At 29.9% G+C, this 22,595-nt stretch overlaps 1 protein-coding gene across 2 annotated transcripts in view; it reads right to left on the bottom strand.

Annotated features, from left to right (window-relative positions):
- LOC100212202 (citramalyl-CoA lyase, mitochondrial) overlaps positions 1–22,595 on the bottom strand; it is a 37,893-nt gene that overhangs the window by 8,730 nt on the left and 6,568 nt on the right. Inside the window, exons 2-4 of one of the 2 annotated variants that reach the window (XM_065808006.1) lie at positions 13,033–13,218; positions 8,458–8,650; positions 417–530 (exon numbers count right to left, since the gene is read on the bottom strand). In XM_065808006.1, the coding sequence (XP_065664078.1) occupies positions 417–530; positions 8,458–8,650; positions 13,033–13,218 (493 nt within the window). The remainder of the gene's footprint in view (positions 1–416; positions 531–8,457; positions 8,651–13,032; positions 13,219–22,595) is intronic. The other variant, XM_065808007.1, reaches the window with a different exon arrangement.

Genomic DNA, 22,595 nt, shown 5'->3' on the forward strand with positions numbered 1-22,595 from the left:
AAATTTGCACCACTTGGCATGGAATGACCCAGTTTCTACTTTATTTATTTATTTGTTTTATAGTTTCTTAACTTTTTTTTTGTTGGAAATGTTCTTTTTTAGTTTTTGAAAACCAAAATATTAAAAAATAATAATAAAAATTGTTTCACAATGTTTCAAAATTTTCTTTCTACTTTTAACTCAGCAAAGTGTTTCTTATCCAAAATAAAGTGCTTCTTATGCAAACCTGTTTTAGTATATAAATGGAGTTTCCTGCCTTTAACAATATATTTACATAAACTATGCTAAAAAAACTATGCTGTGATATTAAAAACAATAGCAGTATTAAAAACATAAATTTGTAAAACATACACATTGCAAATTTATTACATACTGACCAAAAATCTTTAAATATTTTGAAATAAATTTCTATATACCATTGAAATTAATGTCAACCATGTCAATTGCTTGCAAATTATATCCTTTTACATGCATTATGAAATATTGTCTTGCAAACAAGAGTTCAGATGCATTTATTGTTCGAACAGCACCTTAATATTTAAAAAAAAAAAAAAGAAATTAAATTAACTGATCTGGTATTGATATAAATAATCAAATTTTATTTTAAATTATCATTAATATTACTTTCATCATTATTTATTATTATTATAAATAAATGTATTTATTACTATAATAAAATAAATTTCTCTCTATACACACACACACACACACACACACACACACACACACACACACACACACACACACACACACACACACACATACACACACACATACACACATATATATATACATATACATATATATATATATATATATATATATATATATATATATATATATATATATATATATATATATATATATATATATATATATATATATATATATATATATATATATATATATATATATATATTATAATTATAATAACAATAACAAAAACAATAATGATGGTAAGGTGCAAATATCAATACAGGGACTAAACTAAATAAGAGTGCTAAATTTAGCACAAAATATAATTTTTTTGTTTTTTTTCCCCCAACTTGAAAAGGGTGGCAATCCTTTAGCTCCCTGTCAGTAGATATCAGTAGCTGTAGTAACATTTTGGTAAAAAATTAAAATGTTAGTGCTAACCAAAGTGTTAGTCAATATGATTTTTAAACTCATTAGGGTAACTAGAGTCAATAACAAGTTATTTGAATAGATGAATGGCTAATTTGTGGGTTAAGCCAATAATTAAATTATTAATAAACTTGAAGTTGTAGATTAAATCATCTTGCTTGCACCTTTCATTTAGTGAGGTGAGATGAAGATGTGATAATCTAGCTTTGCTGGATAACACTCTGAGAAGTGGAATTTCTTTGATAGCGTTGTTTTGAACTTTTTCAGGTTTTTTAATGCTGTGTGCAGAAAGAGAATTCCATACAGGGGCAGCATATTCAAGATGAGGTCTGACCAGTAATGTGTAAAGTCTCTTCCAAATTTGTGTGTTTTTATAGGTAACAGAGTTTTAAGTTAACAGAGGACAGAGTTAGCTTTTGATGATATTATTTAAACATGCATGTACCATTTGAGGTTGTGTAAAATACAAATGCCAAGGTCTCTTTCATTGTAAGATGAATCAAGAAGCTGCATCCCTTGAGTCAAGATATAGTATTGGTGGTTGGATTTTTGCTTTTCTTAAAGTGAAAGATAAGACACTTTTTGTAGTTAAGAAGAAAGCGCCTGGTTGTTGTCCAAGCTGTGATTTGATTTATATTGTTTTGGAGCATAATTAGGCTGTCAAAAGTCGAGTTGGTAGAAATAATTTAGCTGTCATCAGCATATAACTTCATTGGATTGCTAACTAGGTTTGTAATTTAATTAATGTATAAAACGAATAGAAGAGGTATTAAAACAGACCTTTGTGGGACACAACTAGTGACTGGTAACCAATCTGAATTAGCAGAACCCATGACAATTTGTTGTGTTCTGTTAGAGAGAAATGACTTCATCCAATTAAGCAGCATCTAAGAGACAGCATAACCACAAAGTTTGTGGAGCATATGATCACAAGGAGGTGTGTCAAAGGCTTTTTCATAATCTAGATATATAATGCATTTACACTATAGCATCTTGCCATTAAATATAAGATCTGATCTACAGTTTCCAATAAATTGGTAAAGCATGATTTATTTAGGACAAAGCCGTGCTGATTTTGAAATAAAATAATATTAGCAGATAGATACTCAGTTAAACAATTTTTTACAATACACTATAGGAGTTTGCAGCAGACAGAAATTAAAGAAATGGGTTTTTAGTTTGATGCATCAAGTTTAGATCTTTTTTTGTGAAGCGGTGTGATGTAAGTTTTCAGCCAGGCAGCTGAGACTAGACCTTCAGAAACAGGTTTTATAAATATATAAGTAATAGGCACGTTTAGATATGAAGAAAATTTGTTGAGGATGTGTGGGTGAATGCTATCTACGCCTGTTGGTTTATGCATGTTAAGTTTTGATAGTTGTGACTGTATGTAGTTCTTAATAACTTTATTTAAGACGTCTCATCAATCACAGAAAATGTGCGTTTTTTGAATAATGGCAGTGATTAACTTAAACTTAAAGGAGTAAAAACAGATGAAATTGTTAAGGATCATAGGTATATTGCTATATTTGATACTTTCATCAATCTTACTTGATTTTTTAAATTATATTTCATGTTTATGTATCAATAGATAAGTTTTGGATTTATCTTGGCTTTTTCTGATATAGATTTTTCATATTGAGTAATAGAATGAACAAGAGTTATTTTTTACTTTTTAGCAACAATTCTTCTATTTTTTAGTGTTTAAACGCCAGTTTCAGTCTTGCTTCTATAACAAAGTTTATTTTTTACTTTTTATTGCAGAAATTTTGTGATCCAAGGTTTGTACAAAACAAAAAACTTTTGTCATCCAAGGTTTGTGCAAAACAGAAAACTGTGATTTAATTACTGGTATTTACAGATTACATCCCTCAATATAGATAGATTGTAATGTTTCATAACATTTATCAATATTTAAATTTCTGAAACGATTAACCGAGTCAATATCTTTGAAATACAAAATCTTGTCGAGATGAAGAAAACAGATTTCTGGGAGGGCTTGTAAATTCTACAGCGTAAATCCTAGTGTAGCCAAGTTGAGATGTTTTTCAAGAGAATAAATGTGTTAAGAAGATTCAGTTAATATAAGATCTAGAGTGCTAGTTGGACCAAATATAGTTTAATAGAAAAGTAATATCAAACATCTCATAAAGTCTTCAGCTAGGGCATTAGTAGTGGTTGCAGCGTAATAAGACCATGTTCCAATTTCATGATTCACCAAACATCAAAGTTGTTCAGTTTTTAAAGTCAAATTCAATATGAGTTACTTCACCGCTTATTAGTGTGTCAGATATATAAATGCAGACTTTATGAGAATTAATTTTGTGATCATGCTTATATGTAATATAATTTGTGAGAATATTAATATAGTTTTCATTGAACGATGTTTCTGTTATGAAGACAAGACTTGGTGGTGCTTTTGAAGTTTGAATAAGACTTTGCAGCTCAGTAAGTTTCACCAAGTTTAACGAGGTGGCATTTGTATAAAAACAACTAAAATTATTTAGATGTTTTGTTGTGTTTTATTTTGTTTGATAATGTTCAACAATCATTTTTATATTATTCTGTTATTTTTATTCTGTTGTAGACTGATTTTTTTTTTTTTTTTGTTATTCACCTCCTCAAGGCCAAGAAGGCCACTACAGATGAGGAGGCTACTTAATAGTGGTTATAACCCTCTCTCAACTCTATAACTCCGAAACACGAACCTCGTCGAACAAGGCCGCTGCGCGGAGAAACAAGTTGATTTAATTATCAATTCTGTTTTTGAGAATTATATATTTTAACCGAAATACGTAGTAGTTTTAAATGCCTCAGTTAAGCAGGAATTTCATCTGGATTGATGTAGATGCCATTGCAAGCATTGTTAAGTCTTAGTTTACTTTGAGAATCATACTTCTTTCTTCTACTAAAAAGTACTTTTAATGGAGCTGCTTGAGTCGAAGTGCTTATGCACTTCAACTTCTGACTAGACTTCTGAAGCGCCTACTAGCAACATTTTTACATTAAGTTCATTAAAGAGTGATGATACCAGCACTTCTTTCATGTTTGATATGGTCAGTGGCTATTAAAGAAGATGAGTCTTATATTGAAGTTCTTCATTTTTACTTAAAGCATAAGCAACTAAACTAGTTTTCAGTTGTTTCACTGACATTTCCAAAAAGAATAGTTATGTAGATTTCAAAATATTTAATGCAAAAAAACAAGAAAAAAAAACATAACAATCTAAAACGTATCATAATTGTATATTGATAAAGAGTTAAGTAGTTAAATTACTCATTTTTTATTCTCTTTGGCATGATGTTTTGCATTCTCTCTTATACACTTATTTTTTATTCTCTTTAGCAACCACCATGATGTTTTTTCACTAATATTTTAAAAATATAGAAAACTGCTAGAATTTCCTTCAGAGCAGCTTTTTTCAGAAAATCTAAAAATTGTCCACCAGGAATCTTAAATTGTATATCTTGCTTACTAAAATTTTATATAAAAATAGATACCAGCTGTTATTTCCAACAAACTCATGCCTGTCAATGATCATCATATGTGATCTTAGATTAAATTATTTCAAAGTAAGATGTATTCTCAGGATAGGGATACTTGATATGTTTTTGTACCATTTTGTACCATTCATTATGTTGATTACATATAGTAATACAATAGCAATACAATAACAACATCTTTATCCAAGTACTATATATGTCTAGAATAATAATTTTTAAGACTTTTGCTTTATATTTCATCTTTTTAGTTTTAGCTACTTTATTGTATTATGATGGATGTACTATGATGGATGCCTAACATTTATGGATTACTTTAGAAACCAAAGAATGTATTCCTCCAAAAATAATCCAAAAAAGGCTTCGATGAGCTGCAAATTTATGATATGGAAAATTGCAGTTCATCAGAACACCTTTTTTTTAAGTAGTGGGATTTCTTGATCCTCTTTACTAGGTACATTAATATTGATATGGTACTGATACATTGATTAAAACCATTAGATGAAATTAATGGAAATGATATTAAATCCATTTCAAAATCAGAAAAAAGATGATTTTCAAATAGATTTTTACATTTGTTAATAACAAGTCTTTTGTGTAACTCTTTCTTCATTCAATTTTCTTATGGTAAATCGTGTCAACATTCTCAGTTAAAACTGTTTTTCTAGTTAACTTCCACTCTTTATTAAATTGATTGTCTTCTTTAATGGCATCCTGTTACAGTCATATGTTAATAGTCCTGTTACAATCAGCTCTGATTTTTGTCACAAAGATTTATTTGAAGTTATTACAAAGATCATTTAAAAAACCAAAAGATTTTTCTTTTGAAAAAAAAGTTCAACTTAAGATAAAAAAAACAACCACAGAATTAATATTGACAATTTTAAAAAATGTGAACTGACCAATATAAAAATTTATATTTTTATTTTAGTCATAGCACATTTTATTAATTAACTCTTGCTTTTTAAGTTCTACTGGCACTTTCAGATAAGATAACAGATGCCGCTTTCCAGCAGGCCAGAAAACATAACTCTGATAAACACTTGTTAAATAGTTTTGAAAAAATTGACAAGATCTCTGTAAAACATTTCTGCTAAACTATAAAAGGTAGGACTATAATAGTGGACTTTGACATTAGACAAAATCTTTTTATAATATTTTTTAGCAATAGAAAACAGACGTCTGTTTTCTGGAGATTTGTTTTGGTTATTGATATGGAAGTAATGTCTATGATTGGAAATTACAGCAGCACAATGAGAAGAAAACTCTGGAGAAGAGTGAGGCTTGACTTGGAATTGTCAAGAGGGAATAAAAGATTCCATGCCAGCCTGAATCAAAAAAGTTACATAAAAAGCACATTTATCAGCAGGATGATGAAAGATTTTTACTCAAGAGCTATCATAAAGAAAACCATGGAAAGAACCCACTCGGCTCTAAGGTAGTTGTAAAAGTTACGATGATAAGGGGATTCTGATGATGAAGAAGAATGAGATAATAGTTTTAGAGAGATCAAACTGTAATCAGAAGCACCTAAAGGTGAATTTGTGAAACTGAGTACTGACTAGGATCAGAAACAAGACATAAGTTGAGTAAAGAAGATAAACGATTTGGACTGTCTAGAAAGCGAGTTGGAAAGTTGACTATTCGTGTTAGAGATTGAGCAAGACAAATTTTGTGAACTTTAATGCCTACAGAGTGACAGACACTAGAGCCAAGCCAATCAGTGTGATGAGCATTCAAGTCATCAACAATAACAATACTGTATGAAAGATAAAGAAAAAAGGGCTTGATCAATTTCATTAGAAATAACATCAAAAAGAGTGCAGTATATAGAACAAAGATAAAGATGATAGAGTGATGTTAAAGTAATGTTAAAGAATTTGACTCAAAACACAGATAGTGCTCAGTACACTATTTAACAGTCCAAGCAATTGCCTCATTACTATTAATAAACTCTAAGCCGTAACAAAAGGCTTCAAATGTGGCCTCAACAATCTACACTTAAAGTACAAACAGGGACACCATCCACAACATAGCACTGTTAGTACTCTGATACTTTATAGCTGTTGATGGAATCAGCCTCTCTGAGAGCTACCAGCTAGCTTTAAAACCATAAAACTAAGTTTCAGAGCTGTACCCTCATAAGGAGATATTAATATAGGAGATATTAGTATAAGAAGAATTGAGTTGAAGCCATAAAAACAGAGACACAAGCAAAACCCGTGCATTGAGCCAAGAAGATCCAGAACTCAACATTGTAAACTGGAAATAATGTATTATAAATATATCTATGCCAGCCTAATAGATGAAGGAGTGCAAAGCTGGTCAACAGATAGAATCTGTTTACCCTTTAAGTCTCTGCCTAGGAAGCCTTCTACAAGACAGTAACCAGACGGATTTCACATCTACGTAAGGTGAGTATTATTATCAAGACACCACCTCTAGCCTTTACTTGACCATAACCCCCAGGGTGTAATTACTATAATTAGATTAAAAATGGCAAATGTATAGTTAATGTAAAAAAAGTCTATTTTTTCAGTTTTACATTTAAAACTTTTAAGGGTCTTAACCTTTAAATTCAGTAAAATGGCTTCGTTTTATACATATAACCAGGATATATTCCTAAGCTGTCATGGAAAAATAAACATAATGCGATGGTTATAACGTGCCTTGTAATACCTCAATAAGGTTATTTAGAGCACTATGTTTAAAAAAAGAATTGATATAAAGCAATCATGACACAAATCAACAAAAAGAATTTTTACCATTAGCTTAGATTTCTTAAATAGCTCTTAAATTTATATATTTCACAATTCTTATTATATTTTTCTATTTCACATTTCTTTCAACTTTTTACATCAGCAAGAGAAATAAAAGCATGCTACATTTATTTTTTAATTTTTTTCATTTTCATTTTTTTCTTTTTTTCATAAGGATATTTATATTTTATAATAAAAATCTGCCTAATTGCCTAACCCTATGAAGTAAATATTAAATGTATAAAGATATAAGTTTATAAAATACAAACTATCATGCATAAATTTTTGTTTAATAAAGTTTATTATAATAAATTTAAAGTTTATATAATATAATATTATAATAAACTTTAGTTTAAAGATATAAAATGTATAAAGATGTAAAATATAAACTATCAAATCTGAAATAAAAGAAACAAAATAATAAAATATAAGTAATAAGACACCCTTCTAACAATCACAAATTCACCACACACCTCACATTTCAAATCATACACCTAACACCTCTGGAACTACAGAGTAAGTACTTTTTGAGGTACTTTTAAGGGTTAAAAGACCCTTATAAGTCTTAAATGTAAAACTGAAAAAACAGATGGCATTTTTTTTACATTAACTATACATTTCTACTTGCGTTTTGGAGGTAGTTGCAAATGAAAAAAAAAGAGTAGCCTCACAAAACAAACTCAAATATCAATTAATAAATAGCTTAATTAGAACTCTTAAATGAAGGTTTATTCAATTCCTCTAAATGCAATTACAAAGGATGCGGAAAATACAGAAAGAATTATAAAAGGTCATAATACAGCTTTGTTATACAAACAATCAAAGAAAAAAAGAAAAAAAAAAAGCAGAAAATTGTAAGAGCGAACCATCGTCCTATGAGTGGAAAATGTTTATCAAAAAACATATAAATGTAATTATATTTTTTAACAAAAATTATTTATACATTGATAATAAATGTATACAAATGAGTTGTTTCTTCTAAAAATGTATTGCTGATAAACAATACATTGGCATAACAGTAGGTGAATAAAAAAGCGTTTTACCAATTCTAATAAATTCATCTTTATTTATACCTATACTTGCTAGATAATCATCTGATCCAAAAACAAATGCTTCAAAACAAATGTTAGAATGTTCTTTCGTTGCTTCATCAAGAATGGAACGAAGATTGAGCATACCCTTTGCTGTTTCAACTTGACCAATAATTGACAACTTATGTAAGGAGTGGCCTGATGATAATAAATGCTTACTTGATTCATTTTTGAACTGAAAAAAAATTTTTTAATAAGTTTCTCTTCTTTTTAAAAAAAAAAATTGATGTTTCTTGTTTTAACACTGTTGATATTTTAGATGCCAAGGACAAACTTTCACAAATTCTGGTATATATAATAATGATTATATTTATAATATATAAATAATAAAACAATGTTACATTTTTGACTTAGTGAGTAAGTAGTGAGTTTTTTGATTGATTTTGTTCTAAAATATTTTTTATAAAATATCAAACCATTACAATACTTAATTTACAGGAAGATTTAAGAAACAATATGCAAAAAAGTAATGTCTAACAATAAAGTCAATTAATCTCAGAATTAATCACCTGTATTAAATCATGGATTTTATCTAGAGAATTAGGCTCTAGACACTTTAAGAAAACATTTAATAGGACCATTAACAAAACACTGAGAACTTTAATTTTTTTATTTAATTTTTTATTTTTTAATTGATTTTAGTTCATAAATGCATAATATTCTGTTGATCATTGAAAAAAAATTTCAATGATAAACAGTTTCAGAGTATTAAAAAAAAACAGATCTTTTGTTTCAAAAATAATGGGGATGCAAAAAATTGTATTCCTAATTTACAAAAAAATTTTTTTTTAAAAAAAGGTGGGGATCATCTCAAATATTGCATTCTATAAACAGCTCTGGTTAATAGAATGCTTAGGAAGTGATTATAAGTAGCTTAATTAATATAAGTTACAGTACTAAAGTACTTAATTAATATAAGTTACAGTATTAAAGTACTTACTCATAAAGTAACATCTTTCTCTTTTCTTGAAAGTTGGCTAACTTTATACACACAAAAAAAAAGTCTTTGTTTTCTTGGAGATATTTGTGAGAAATATCAGACCAACTAGTAACAAGCACACAAATCTTTTATAAAAATAATAAGAAAATGAAGTTGATCTTCATAACTTCAAACTTCAGCTCAATAAAAATGTTATGGAAAAAACTATTAAATACTTTTTGTCTGCTGTTTGCGGTGATTTACCTTAAGCGAGGCATTAGCAAGTAATAATAAAGTTTTTAAATGTTAAAGAAAATATTTCTAGTCACACAATGTTAAATAATAAGGAAAAATATATTTAAAGCCACAAACATAGCCTGATAAAAAATCTAATGTTTTACTAGGTAGTTGTACTATGGTAAAGCCCTCAAAGCATATGACTCAATAAAAATACTTTTTTTTATCTAAAATTTTTTTTTTTTTTTACTATTTCATCATTTTAAAGCCTGATTTTTATTTTAAAAATTATTATTATTTAAACCTTTATTATTATTATTATTATTATTATTATTATTATTTATTACTTTATATTATTATTATTTAAACCTTTATCTTATTATTATTTAAACCTAAACCCTAAAACCTACCCCTTAATACTTAAACCTTAAAACCTAAATCCTAAAACCTAAACCTTATTATTATTTAAACCAATAAACTATTTTCAAAATTTTTTTTTTAATTTTATTCTGATTCACTCCCAACAAGGCTGCAAGCAACCACTATTAAGTTGGGAGTTACTAGAAAAAATGAATAGAGTTATAGAGCAAGAAAACGGTTGACAGAAGACTTAAAAAGTTAAAGGGTGTTTGAGTCAGGAAAACATGAAGATGGGAGAGAGTTTTAAAGGGTTGAAGTGCGGGGAAAAAAGCTAGATGAACAAAAGTTTTTGGAGCGAGCACGGACAGATACAGTAAAAGAATGAGACTTTGATAAATGATGAGTCAACCGAGAATTAGTTTTGGTTGATGGAACTCGAGATGAAAGCTCATTTGAGCAGTGGCCATGATAGTATTTGTAGAAAAGAGAAAGAGATGCAACTTTACGATGATGGGAAAGAGCCTCAAGCTTAGCAAATAGACTGGTTCTAACTACCTTTACAATGCGTTTTTGGACCTTGTCTAGAAGAGAAAGAGCATCATTAAAAGAACCAGCCCAAAATATGACAACAGTTTTCCATACAGGAACGAATAAGAGATTTGTAAAGGTAGAGAATGGAATCAAGGGAGAGAAAATGGCAAGCACAATAAAGAGAAGCAACCTTAGCAGATGCTAATTGAGCAATCGATTGTATATATGGTTTCCATGAAAGGTCAGTAGTAAATTATAATCCAAGAAGATGTAAAGAAGAGGACTCAGTGAAAGGGTTGCCATTCATCAATATAGTAATATTAACAGTAATGCGATAATTGTTTGCAGTAAATAATTAAAAAGTTTTGTGGAAGTTAAAATTTACAAGCAACTGTGAGCCCCAATCAGTTACAGAAGTGAGATAAGATTTAAGATCGGCTGCCTGTTCTAAGCGATTGAAAAGAGATGACTTTTTGTCAAGACAGGAGTATAAAGTTAAGTCATCAGCAAAAAAGGCTACTTTAGATGTAAGGTTGTTGAGAAGATCATTAATATAGATAAGAAACAAAATTGGACCAAGGATAGAACCTTGAGGTACCCCAGAAGTTACTGGAAATAAAGAAGAGTGTTGGCCTTTGAAGATGACTTAAATAAAGTGGTTAGAAAAAAAACAATTTGATAGTCTCATTAACTTTCCCAGATACACCATATGAAACTGTATGGAGAAGACCAACATGCCAAACTTTGTCGAAAGCTTTGGATATGTCAAGAGCAATAGCCCTAGCTTCACTACCTCCATTTAATGCACGATAAAATCTTTCAGTCACAGCAGTTAGCAAGTCAGCTGTAGAGTGAGAGGATTGAAAAATGTATTGATTGTCTGACAGCAAGTTATTTGACTCAAGATGGGATGTGAGAATTTTGTTTATCAAAGACTCAAAGACCTTGCTAAAAACAGAAAGAAGACTGATTGGACAATAATTGGAGTGGTCAGAATGTTCACAGAGTTTTTGAAAATTGGAATAACAGATGCTATTTTCCAGTAGGCAGGAAAACAAGACTCAGTCAAACACTTATTAAATAGCTTAGAGACAATTGAAGAGAGTTCTGGAGAACAATTTTGTAAGAGTGTGACGAGAATGTTGTCTGGACCACAAACCATAAAAGAGTTTAATCGAGATATGATTCTGATTGATTAGATTAGCAACGGAAGCTGGAGTGGTTTGAATGTCTAACAATGGGTTAACCTGTTTAATTGGAATTGAAGGAAGAGAATGGCCATAAGATTTGAGAGTCGAATTAGAAAAAAAGTTCTTTGCAAACAGTTCAGCCTTATCCTTGGGAGAGGTAATAAGATCAGTCCCATGAATGAGAGATGGAATGTTAGACCTTTCTTTTTTAATAATGCTGTTGAAGATTTTCCAAGTCTCCAGAGTCGTTATTATTTACCTTACTATTATTTAAACCTTGTTACTATTATTTTGGGGGATAATTTATCAATTAAACTGTTTTTCAAATTTACTAAATAAAAAATTTATTATTTACCACACTACAATTTTACCTTAAAAATATTTGTGTATTTTTATTAAATATTACAAAGTGTATATGTATATTAAATATTTGAGTGTTCTAATTAAACAAACCTCTAAGTAAAATCTTAGTAATGATCTGCTCAGTCAAGGAGCAGGATGCCTTTACAAACTTGTTGAGACAATGAGATAACCATTTAAAAAAAGCCCTGGAAAATCAGTTGCTTCCCAAATGGCAGACTGTTTAAGAACGCCAAGAACCTTGTATTTATGCAAGATGATACTATTTACAATACAGCAACAGATATTATGGTTTACTTAGGAAAAAGTCGATGTGGTCATGTAATGGTCAACTCACCTGATCTCTACCCCATCAAAAACATTTGAAAGCTAATAAAGCCAAAGATTGGGAAAAATTATAACAAATAAGCAAGATCTTATGGAAAACATCATCAGAATCGGGCATCATAATCTCAAACTATAAAAAAACCACTGTTATTACAAACTTATAAAGTTTATTTTTTATATTTATTTTAAGTAAGCTTAAATTATCTTCATTTAATTTATGTAAGCTTAAATTATATTGCTGTAACAACCATTTACTATATATAAAAATATTTTTTATATATATATATATATATATATATATATATATATATATATATACATATATATATATACATATATATACATATATATAGATATATATATATATATATATATATATATATATATATATATATATATATTTGTTTATTTTTTATCAAGTATTATATATTCATTTTGTGAATGAAAATACAAGCTTTAAATTGCACCCTTTTTTTTTTTTTAGCATGAAAAGTCATCTTTACAAAATTATTTACTAGCACTGTCCTAATGTGATGGCCACCAGATGCAACTTCAAAATGTTTTGTAGAATGTTTACCTGCAATCACAAACATATATAACTAATTAAAGACAACAAAAACTGGAAAAATATACCCATTTAAGTTGATCAACTGATTCTATTTTAGGAACCATTAAACTATCTGGCAAACGAGTTGACCTTAATATACATTCTAAATCACATTTTGCGAACTCTGTATCCAATGAATTGATACGCACTCCAACCTGATTTTGGAAATCAATTGACTTTAAACTTTCATAAATAGTAAGGCGACAATCATTCTAAAAACAATTTAAAAAATAATTCTAAAAAAAAATTTTTTCTCATGAGCAAGTTATTTAAGAGTGCAAAATTGGTTTTATCTAAACTAATGGTATAAACAAAGACATAACACATCGCTCAATAAGTCCGTAGGATAGCTAATAAAACAACAACATTTTGACATAATTTGATTTTATTCATCAACATAGTCTCCTTTTAAGGCGATACAGTCATTCCAGCGCTTCTCTAACTTTTCGATACCATGTTTGTAGAACGATTTATCTTTTCCTTCAAAATATGCTTCAGTTTCGGTGATGACCTCCTCATTCGATCCAAATCTCTTTCCCTGGAGCATCCTTTTGAGATCTGAGAACAGCCAATAATCGCTGGGGGCCAAATCAGGCGAGTATGGTGGATGGGGCAACAATTCGATATGTAATTCATTCATTTTTACCATTGTTTTCATTGACTTGTGACACGGTGCATTGTCTTGATGAAAGAGAATTTCTTTCTTCTTCATGTGCGGTCGCTTTTCGTCAATTACAGCCTTCAATCGTTCCAATAATGCCATGTAATATTCGCTATTGATCGTTTTACCTTTCTCAAGATAATCAATGAACAATATACCATGGCTATCCCAAAATATGGAGGCCATAACCTTGCCAGCAGAAGCTTGAGCCTTTGGGCGCTTTGGGCGGCTTTCACCCGCTGGTGTCCACTCAGCCGACTGTCGATTTGACTCAGGAGTGAAATGGTGGATCCATGTTTCATCCATTGTGACGTAGCGACGCAAAAAATCCTTTTTATCTCGGTGAAATAGTGCCAGACATGCTTCAGAATCATCGATTCGCTGTTGTTTTTGGTCCGGTGTTAGCAAATGCGGCACCCATTTCGAACAAAGCTTTCTCATACCCAAATGTTCGTGTAATATTGTAAATACACTGCCTTCTGATATCTTTATGGCCTCGGCAATCTCCTTCAATTTCAATTTGCGGTCGGATAAGACGATTTTATGGATTTTTTTGATGTTTTCCTCAGTAACTGCCGAATTTGGGCGACCGGAGCGTTCAGCATCATCGGTGTTTGTACGACCACGTTTAAAGTCAGCAAACCACTTTTCAACCATTTGCCTCGATGGAGAGGAGTATATATATATATATATATATATATATATATATATATATATATATATATATATATATATATATATATATATATATATATATATATATATATATATATATATATATATAGATATATATAAGCATATGTTTATATATAGAGAGAGATAAGTATATTTTTACTAGTTTTGCTTATCTTTATAGCATAAGGCTTTTTCAGAAAAAAACAAAAAAACAAAGAATAATGAAAGAAAAGATAGCTGCCTTATGCAAAACCCTCAGTCCTTATTTATTTATTTATCTATTTTTGTGTACATACATCGACTGACAAATAGGTAGAACATGGGGGAGTGCTGCATACATAAAATTTTTTATTAGTTATCTCAATACTAATATGTACTATTCTAGCTAAACCAACTATAACAAAACTTATATGTATATAACTATTTATACCAATATCATTATATTAATCTGACTTTATAACAAAACTATTAATCTGACTATATAACAATAGCAATATTGTTATAAAGTCAGATTAATAGTTTTCCAGAAAAAATTAGTAATTCTCAATCTAGTTTTTGTTGCAAAAGTACACAAGCTCCTTTTAATGGTCCTGTATTAGACACTGTTGTGTCACAGCACATTATTTGTACTTAGTCATCAAGACTCCAGCCATAAATTGCATTTAACACAACTTTAGCTAGCTCTTGGCCGGAGGAGCTTTCCAGTTTGGGTACAACCAACAGTAGTTTTTTTCTCCATAAGAAATTAATATTGCCAGTATTTCTTCTTTAGGATTTCTTACATCCATTTCAGGTAATAATTTCTCCCAGTGAACGGTCATCATTTCAGGCATATTATTCTTAAAATCTGATTTTATAGATTCTGCTCTATCTTTTCTACTTTATAAGTGAATGTATTGAATGTATGATTTGCTTGTACTACAGCCTGAAGTATATAGACAGAATACCTTATGCCTAAAATGTAATAAACTTCATCCTTCCTCTTTTTGTTGTAGTTTTTGAACTTACCATTTGAGAGTTTGATGGTAAAGGTTCCTTAAAGCTTTTATCGGTGCTGGTGTGTTAATCGTGATGTTCTTGCGTTTGTATAAAATCTTGTGTAGTAAGAGATGACAATTAACTCCCAAAACTCACTTGCTAATGTCTTTTTTTTTCTTTTTTTAATTTTCTTTAAATTTAATTTATTTTTTCTTCTTTTAATTTTCCTTGTCTTGCCTTTCTTTTTATTTCAGCTAATTTTTTGTTTACAATAAAGAAGCTAAACATCCTGGACACCCTAATTCTCTTAATTTTTATATTTTTATCCATTCCAGAGCATCAGCATGTGTTATATTAAATAAATTATCTAAATTGTATTGTAAGTCCTTCCCACTGTGCTTGTAAACATCATATCTTTTTTTTAGAATTTTTTCTCTCTCCAGCCATGGTAAAGATCTACAAGTTTTTTTACACAGTTAGGTATAGCTCTGGTTTGGATTCTAGCTTTTTCCAAAATTCAATACACTCTTGAATGACGAGATTTGCGCTTTCACTAACAGTCAACTTAACTTCACGAATGTTAAAAAAAAGTACTGCAAGAACTTGTTGACTTTGCGCCTGTTATTTGATAATTTACATCACAACTAAGAAAATACTTTGTTTATTGCTTCTTAATTCCACTTCTGTTTATTAAATGTAAAACAGTATGTGTTAATAAAGAGAATAACTGAATCAGGGTTTTCTGAAAGTATGGATTTGATTAAAGTGGTTTTTACTACTTAAGTCGTTAGGAAAGTTTGTAGAACACCCCTATTAAAAAAAAAAAAGAAGAGTTTTTTTAAATTTTATTTTATCAAATGTTCAAAATAATGTCCATCGTTATCTATACAAAGTTGCATCCTTTCAAGCCATTTGTCAAACGTTTTTTTATACTCTTTTTTGGGTATACTTTGAAGTAGCTTCGTTATGCGAGTTTTTTGACTTTCGATATCAGTATCGTCATCAAGATTTTTTTTATCAAGTCAAATAGCCAATAATCGAATGGAGCTAAGTCTGGTGAGTATGGTGGGTGGCGAATTATTGTAATTCCAGCTTGGTTTAGACAATTTGTGACGGTTTCAGTCACATGGGGTCAAGCGTTATCATGGAGAAATTTGAAATTTTGAGTGCCTGTTTTAGGTCTTTGCTTATTTATTTCGCATATAAGAGGTTTCAAACAATTTATATATAATATTCGCTAGTAATGGTGTCTCCCTTTTCAACATAACCCAAATGAACAACACCTGTTGTTTTTAAGAAGATGTAGAACATGCTTTTCGGCTGAAACCTGTCGCATCTTATTATAGTTCTTGGACTTTCACCTTCACTGACCCAACTAGCATTAGCCGACTTGTGTCCAACTTGTCTCAAATAAAACCACGATTATTTTTAATTATCATCCCCTGTAATAATATCACATAGTCTCCATGGGCCGTTTCTGAAAAGGGCTAAATTTTCCTTACATGCCTCAACTCTATTCTTGCGATTTTGATCGGTTAACTCGTGGGGTATCTAACGTAATGTTAGTTTTCTTTAAATGCGTTGTGAATGATTTTGTTGATTGTAAACAATTAATCGATGTCAGGGCTTCAATTATATCATGTGTCGCTTGCGGATTTTCTTCAATAATGGCTCGCACAAGTTCAATATTCTCAGCTGTATACGTGGTTTGAGGGTGCCCTGAGCGAGGATCATCTTCGACACTCTCTCTACCATCTTTAAATAAAGTAGCCCACTTGGCAACTGAACTATATTTTGGAGCTTGGCTACCATGAACTAAAACCAACTCATCGGATATGGCTTGTGCTGAAACTCCAAGTAGAGCACAGGTTTTAATATATGCTCAATATTCAAATTTTTCAATTTTTAAATCTTTTTTTTAACGTATATAATAAAATTTAAATAACTTTTTTAATAAACATTCAAAATATTTCAACAAGTACTTAAAATGTTCATAATTAAACACAGTTTAAAATGATATATAAATATTTAATTATTTCCTGTCTCATTGTATCTTTACAGATGAAGTTCTACGAACTTTCCTAAAGACCTAAGTATGTCGCAAAATTGATAGTAAATATCTATTTACAATTATTGTAAATAGATAATTATTATCTATTTGTAAATTGTTATCCATTGATAAGAATTAATGAATTTTTCTCAATTCAGTTAGCTAAATTTATTTACAAATAAAAAAAACGTACAAACTTGAAGAAATTAAAAGAAAAGGAGATAAAATAAAAGTTTTTTTGACATTTCTTTTTTAAAACTTTTAAAAATAACATCATATTAAGTATTTAACAATAAGTTAAGTATTTAACAATAAAAATATAATAAACTTATTAATTCTATATATTCTATTAGATTGTATATATTTAAACAAAACTTAAATATTTTTTTCAAACATTTTAAAAGCGTTTTTAATATGCAAATAAACATTACTTCACTTTAAGAAAATAAGAAAGTTAAAAAAAAAAAGCACGTTACAGAAAAAAGCTATCGAAATCTTTAAGCATGGTTTCTCTTAAAGTAATTGCAAATGCATTCATTATAAGTAAAATTTTGCATGCTTTTGTTAACGCAAAAACCATGAGATTATGCTAAAACATAATTAATATCTTTGATAGCGTACTTATGTATTTTACTTAATAGTAGCGCTATTCAAAGAAATAATGTTTTAGCATGATTTCTTTAAAAATCTTTAAAAGGTGTTTTAAATTTTAGTAACTAATTGTTTTATTTATTACAAATATGTGTTTTTTATAATAAATGAAAAACTATCAATTGCATAATTATTAGGAATAAAAATTGCTGAAGTAATGCGTGTGTTTTTAAAAATTATAAGCAAATGCCAACATTTGCATATGCAAAAATATAAAAACATGACGTTCATTTTTCTGTCTTTTTTTATCAAAAGTTTGCACTTTCGTTGATTTGTTGACCATGTCAAGCATATGTTTGTTACGTTAATATTACAAGAATATATACACAGCAAGTGTCATTTACTGCAGCATGAGAAACTTCTTTAGATAAGCATTGTTTTTACTGCTTATAAAAAAAGTTTTATATTTTCTTATTGTAATAGAAAGCAGGCATTTAAAGAATTATTAAAAATAATTATTAAAATGACTACATTTTTTATTTTAGTTACATTGATAATTAAACTTTTGAAATAAAAAATTATACTTTTGCGAGAGCCATAAATTGCTCCCAAATGGGAGTTAGGGCAGTATGGGGAGTTAGGGCAGTAGCGAGAGCTAAAGCTCTAGCTTCACGCTGAGGCTTGTATATATATATATATATATATATATATATATATATATATATATATATATATATATACATATATATATATATTCATATCTATCTATATATCATATATATATATATATATATATATATATATATATATATATATATATATATATATATATATACATATATATATATATATTCATATCTATCTATATATCATATATATATATATATATATATATATATATATATATATATATATATATATATATATATATATATATATATCATATATATATATATATATATATATATCATATATATATATATATATATATATATATATATATATATATATATATATATACAAATACATATATATATTGACATCTTCACTTCCAACAAGGCTAGAGCAAGATAATGATTAAAAGATGACTTAAAAGATCGCAAATTATATGAATCAGGATAACAAGATAAAGAAAGTAAATTCTAAAGAACTAATGTTCGAAAAAAAAAAAAACAATCACAGTAAAAGGATGATACTTTATTCAATTAAGAGTGACACGAGAATGATTTTTAGTGGATGGCACAAGAGATGCTAGCTCTTATAGTATTTATAGAAAAGAGAAAGAGAAGCAACATTATGACAATGTAATAATAGTTGGAGGTTGGCTGTAAGAGCAGGTCCAACTATGTTTACAATGCATTTTTGCACCTTGTCAAAAAAAGAAAGAGCATCATTGGAAGATCCGCCCCAAATATGGCAACAGTATTTTATATAAGAATGCAGCCTTGGCAGATGCTAATTTTCCAATCGATTTGATATACGGTTTCCAAATAAGATCGAAAGTAAGAGTTAATCCTCGATGATGAAGGGTAGATGACTATCAAGTACAAGTACATAGGATGATCTCGATTATTGCAATAAAGATAAGCTAAAAAAAATTTTTATCAGTTTTATCAGAGTTAAACTTTACAAGCCACAGAGAGCCCCATCCTTTAGTAGAAGTGAGATCCTTTTCAAGCTCAAATGCTCCCTCCAAGCAATCAGAGAGTGTTGGCTCCATATCAAGACAAGAGTAAATGGTAGCATCATCTGCAAGCAATGCCACCTTAGATGTGAGAATTTCTGAAAGATTGTTAATGTAAATTAAAAAGAATCTTGGGCAAAGAATAAAACCTTGAGGAACACCTGAAGTTACAGGATAAGACGAAAAGTGCTGACCATCGAGGACAACTTTTATACTACAATAGGTAAGGAAAGATTCAATAATCTTTAAGATGTTACCTAATAGACCATAAAAAGAAAGCTTATGGAGAAGACCAACATGCTAAACTTTATCAAAGGCTTTATAAATGTTGAGAGTGATAGCCTTAGCCTCTTCACATCTATCTAATGTACAATAATACCTATCAGTTACTACCGTTAACAAATCAGCAGTAGAACGAGAAGATCGAAATCCATATTGATGATCAGAAAGTAAGTTATTAGATTCAAGATGAGAGATTAGGTGTTTGTTAATTAAAGACTTGAAAACCTTGCTTATGATAGGAAGAAGACTAATAGGATTTTAGTTAGACGTGTCAGATTGCTCTCCAGCATTTTTGAAAATAGGGATAAAAGATGCATCTTTACAGCAGGCTGGAAAACAAGACTCTGAATAGCACTTGTTTAATAATTTTGAAAGTATAGACGACAGCCAGAGAACACTTCTGCAATACTATAACAGGTGTGTTGTCTGGACAACAAGCTCTAAATATGTGGAATAACAGATTTGCGCTTATTATAGATACTGTTAAAGATTCTCTAGAAGTTTTGTGACCTGAGAATAGCGGGGTTTGGCATTAGACAAAACCATTTATAATGGTTTCTAGCAATAGTAGATAAGAGAATTTTTTAGCTAATAGATATGAAAGTAGTGGTTTTTTTTAAACATCTTTGCTTCCAACAAGGCAGCAAGCAACCACTAATTAAAGTTGGAAGTTACAGGAAGAGAAAAGATGAAAATTGTAGAGCAAGATAACGATTGACAGACATCTTTAAGGATTGCAAACTATATGAATCAGGAAAGCAAGGTGAAGGAAGCAAGTTCCAAAGAACTGATGTTCGAGGAAAAAAACTAGACAAATAAGTGTTTTTGGAACACTTAGGAACAGTCACAGAAAAAGGATGACACTTTATTGAATGACGAGTAACACGAGAATGAATTTTAGTTGATGGCACAAGAGACACTAGCTCTTTAGAGCAGTCCCATTATAGTATTTGTAGAAAAGAGAAAGAAAAGCAACATTACAACGATGTGATAATGGTTGAAGGTTGGCTGCTAGAGCAGGTCCAACTATATTTACAATGCGTTTTTGCTCCTTGTCTAAAAGAGAAATTGCATCGTTAAAAGATCCTCCCCAGATATGGTAATACTATTCCATACAAGGCCAGATTTGTGATTTATAGAGATTGAGAATAGAATCCGAAGTAAGAAAGTGTCGAGCTCGATAAAGAGATGCAACCTTAGCAGATGCTAATTTTGCAACTGATTTGAGATATGGTTTCCAAGAAAGATCGGAAGTAAAAGTTAATCCTAGAAGATGAAGAGTAGATGACTCATCGAACACGTCACCGTACATAAATATAGGAAGATCTAACTTATTGTGATAACGATTGGCTGAAAAAAATTGAGTTTTATCTGTATCGAAGTTCACCAGCCACTGTGAGTCCCATGCTGCAGCAGAAGTGAGATCCTTTACAAGCTCAAATGCCCCATCAAAGCAACCAGAGAGTGTTGGTTTCTTATCATGACAAGAATAAATGGTAGTATTATCAGCAAACAATGCCACCTTAGATGTGAGATTATCTGGAAGATTGTTAATGTAAATTAAAAAGAGTATAGGGCCAAGGATAGAACCTTGAGGAACCCCTGAAGTTACAGAATAAGAAGAAGAGTGCTGTCCTTCAAGGACAACTTTTAGACTACGATTGGAAAAGAAGGATTCAATAATCTTAAAGATGTTGCCAGATACACCATAAGAAAAAAGCTTATGGAAAAGACCAGCATGCCAAACTTTATCAAAAGCTTTTGAATTCTCAAGAGCAATGGCCTTAACCTCTCCACCTTTATCTAACACAATAAAACCTATCAGTTATTACTGTTAGCAAATCAGCTGTAGAATGAGAAGACCGAAATCCATATGGATGGTCAGAAAGTAAGTTATTAGATTCAAGATGAGAAATTAAGTGTTTTTTAATTAAAGATTCAAAAACATTGCTTTTGAATCTTTAATTAAAAGGAAGTCTAGGCAGGAAATCACTTTAGATACAGAAGCTGGAGTGATACGAATGTCAAGCAATGGATCAACCTGTTTGTTGGCAATATCAGGTAGAGCGTAACTAGTGGAATCAAGAGATGATATTGATGAAAAGTTTTTAGCAAACAATTCAGCTTTGTCTTTAAGTGAGGTGACAAAGTCTGAACCATACAAGAAAGGCGGAATTAAAGATTTTCCCTTATTATTAATACTACTAAAGATTCTCCAGAAGTCACAAGAGCCTATTTTTTGAGATGAGATACAAGATTTCATGACCTGAGAATAGCGGGCTTTGGCGTTAGACAAAATCTTTTTACAATGGTTTCTAGCAGTAATAAACAGATGTCTGCTTTCTGGAGAATTGTTTTGCTGATAGATATGGAAGTAAGATTGGCAAACGCAGAAGCACAGTGTGAGGAAAACCATGGAGGAGAGTGAGGCTTGACCTGGAATCGTCGAGAGGGAACAAAAGATTTCATGCCAGCCTGAATCCATAAAGTTATGTAAGAAACACATTTATTGACAGGAAGTCGAAAAATTTTTACCCAAGGGCCATCACGAAAAAAAATCACAGAAAGAATCCCAGTCAACTTTAAGGTAGTTGTAAGAGGTACGATAATGGGGGGATTCAGGTGATGAAGAAGAATGAGATATTGGTTTTAGAGAGATCAAACTGTG

Source organism: Hydra vulgaris, chromosome 10 (assembly GCF_038396675.1).
Source record: "Hydra vulgaris chromosome 10, alternate assembly HydraT2T_AEP".
Classification (NCBI taxonomy): domain Eukaryota; kingdom Metazoa; phylum Cnidaria; class Hydrozoa; order Anthoathecata; family Hydridae; genus Hydra; species Hydra vulgaris.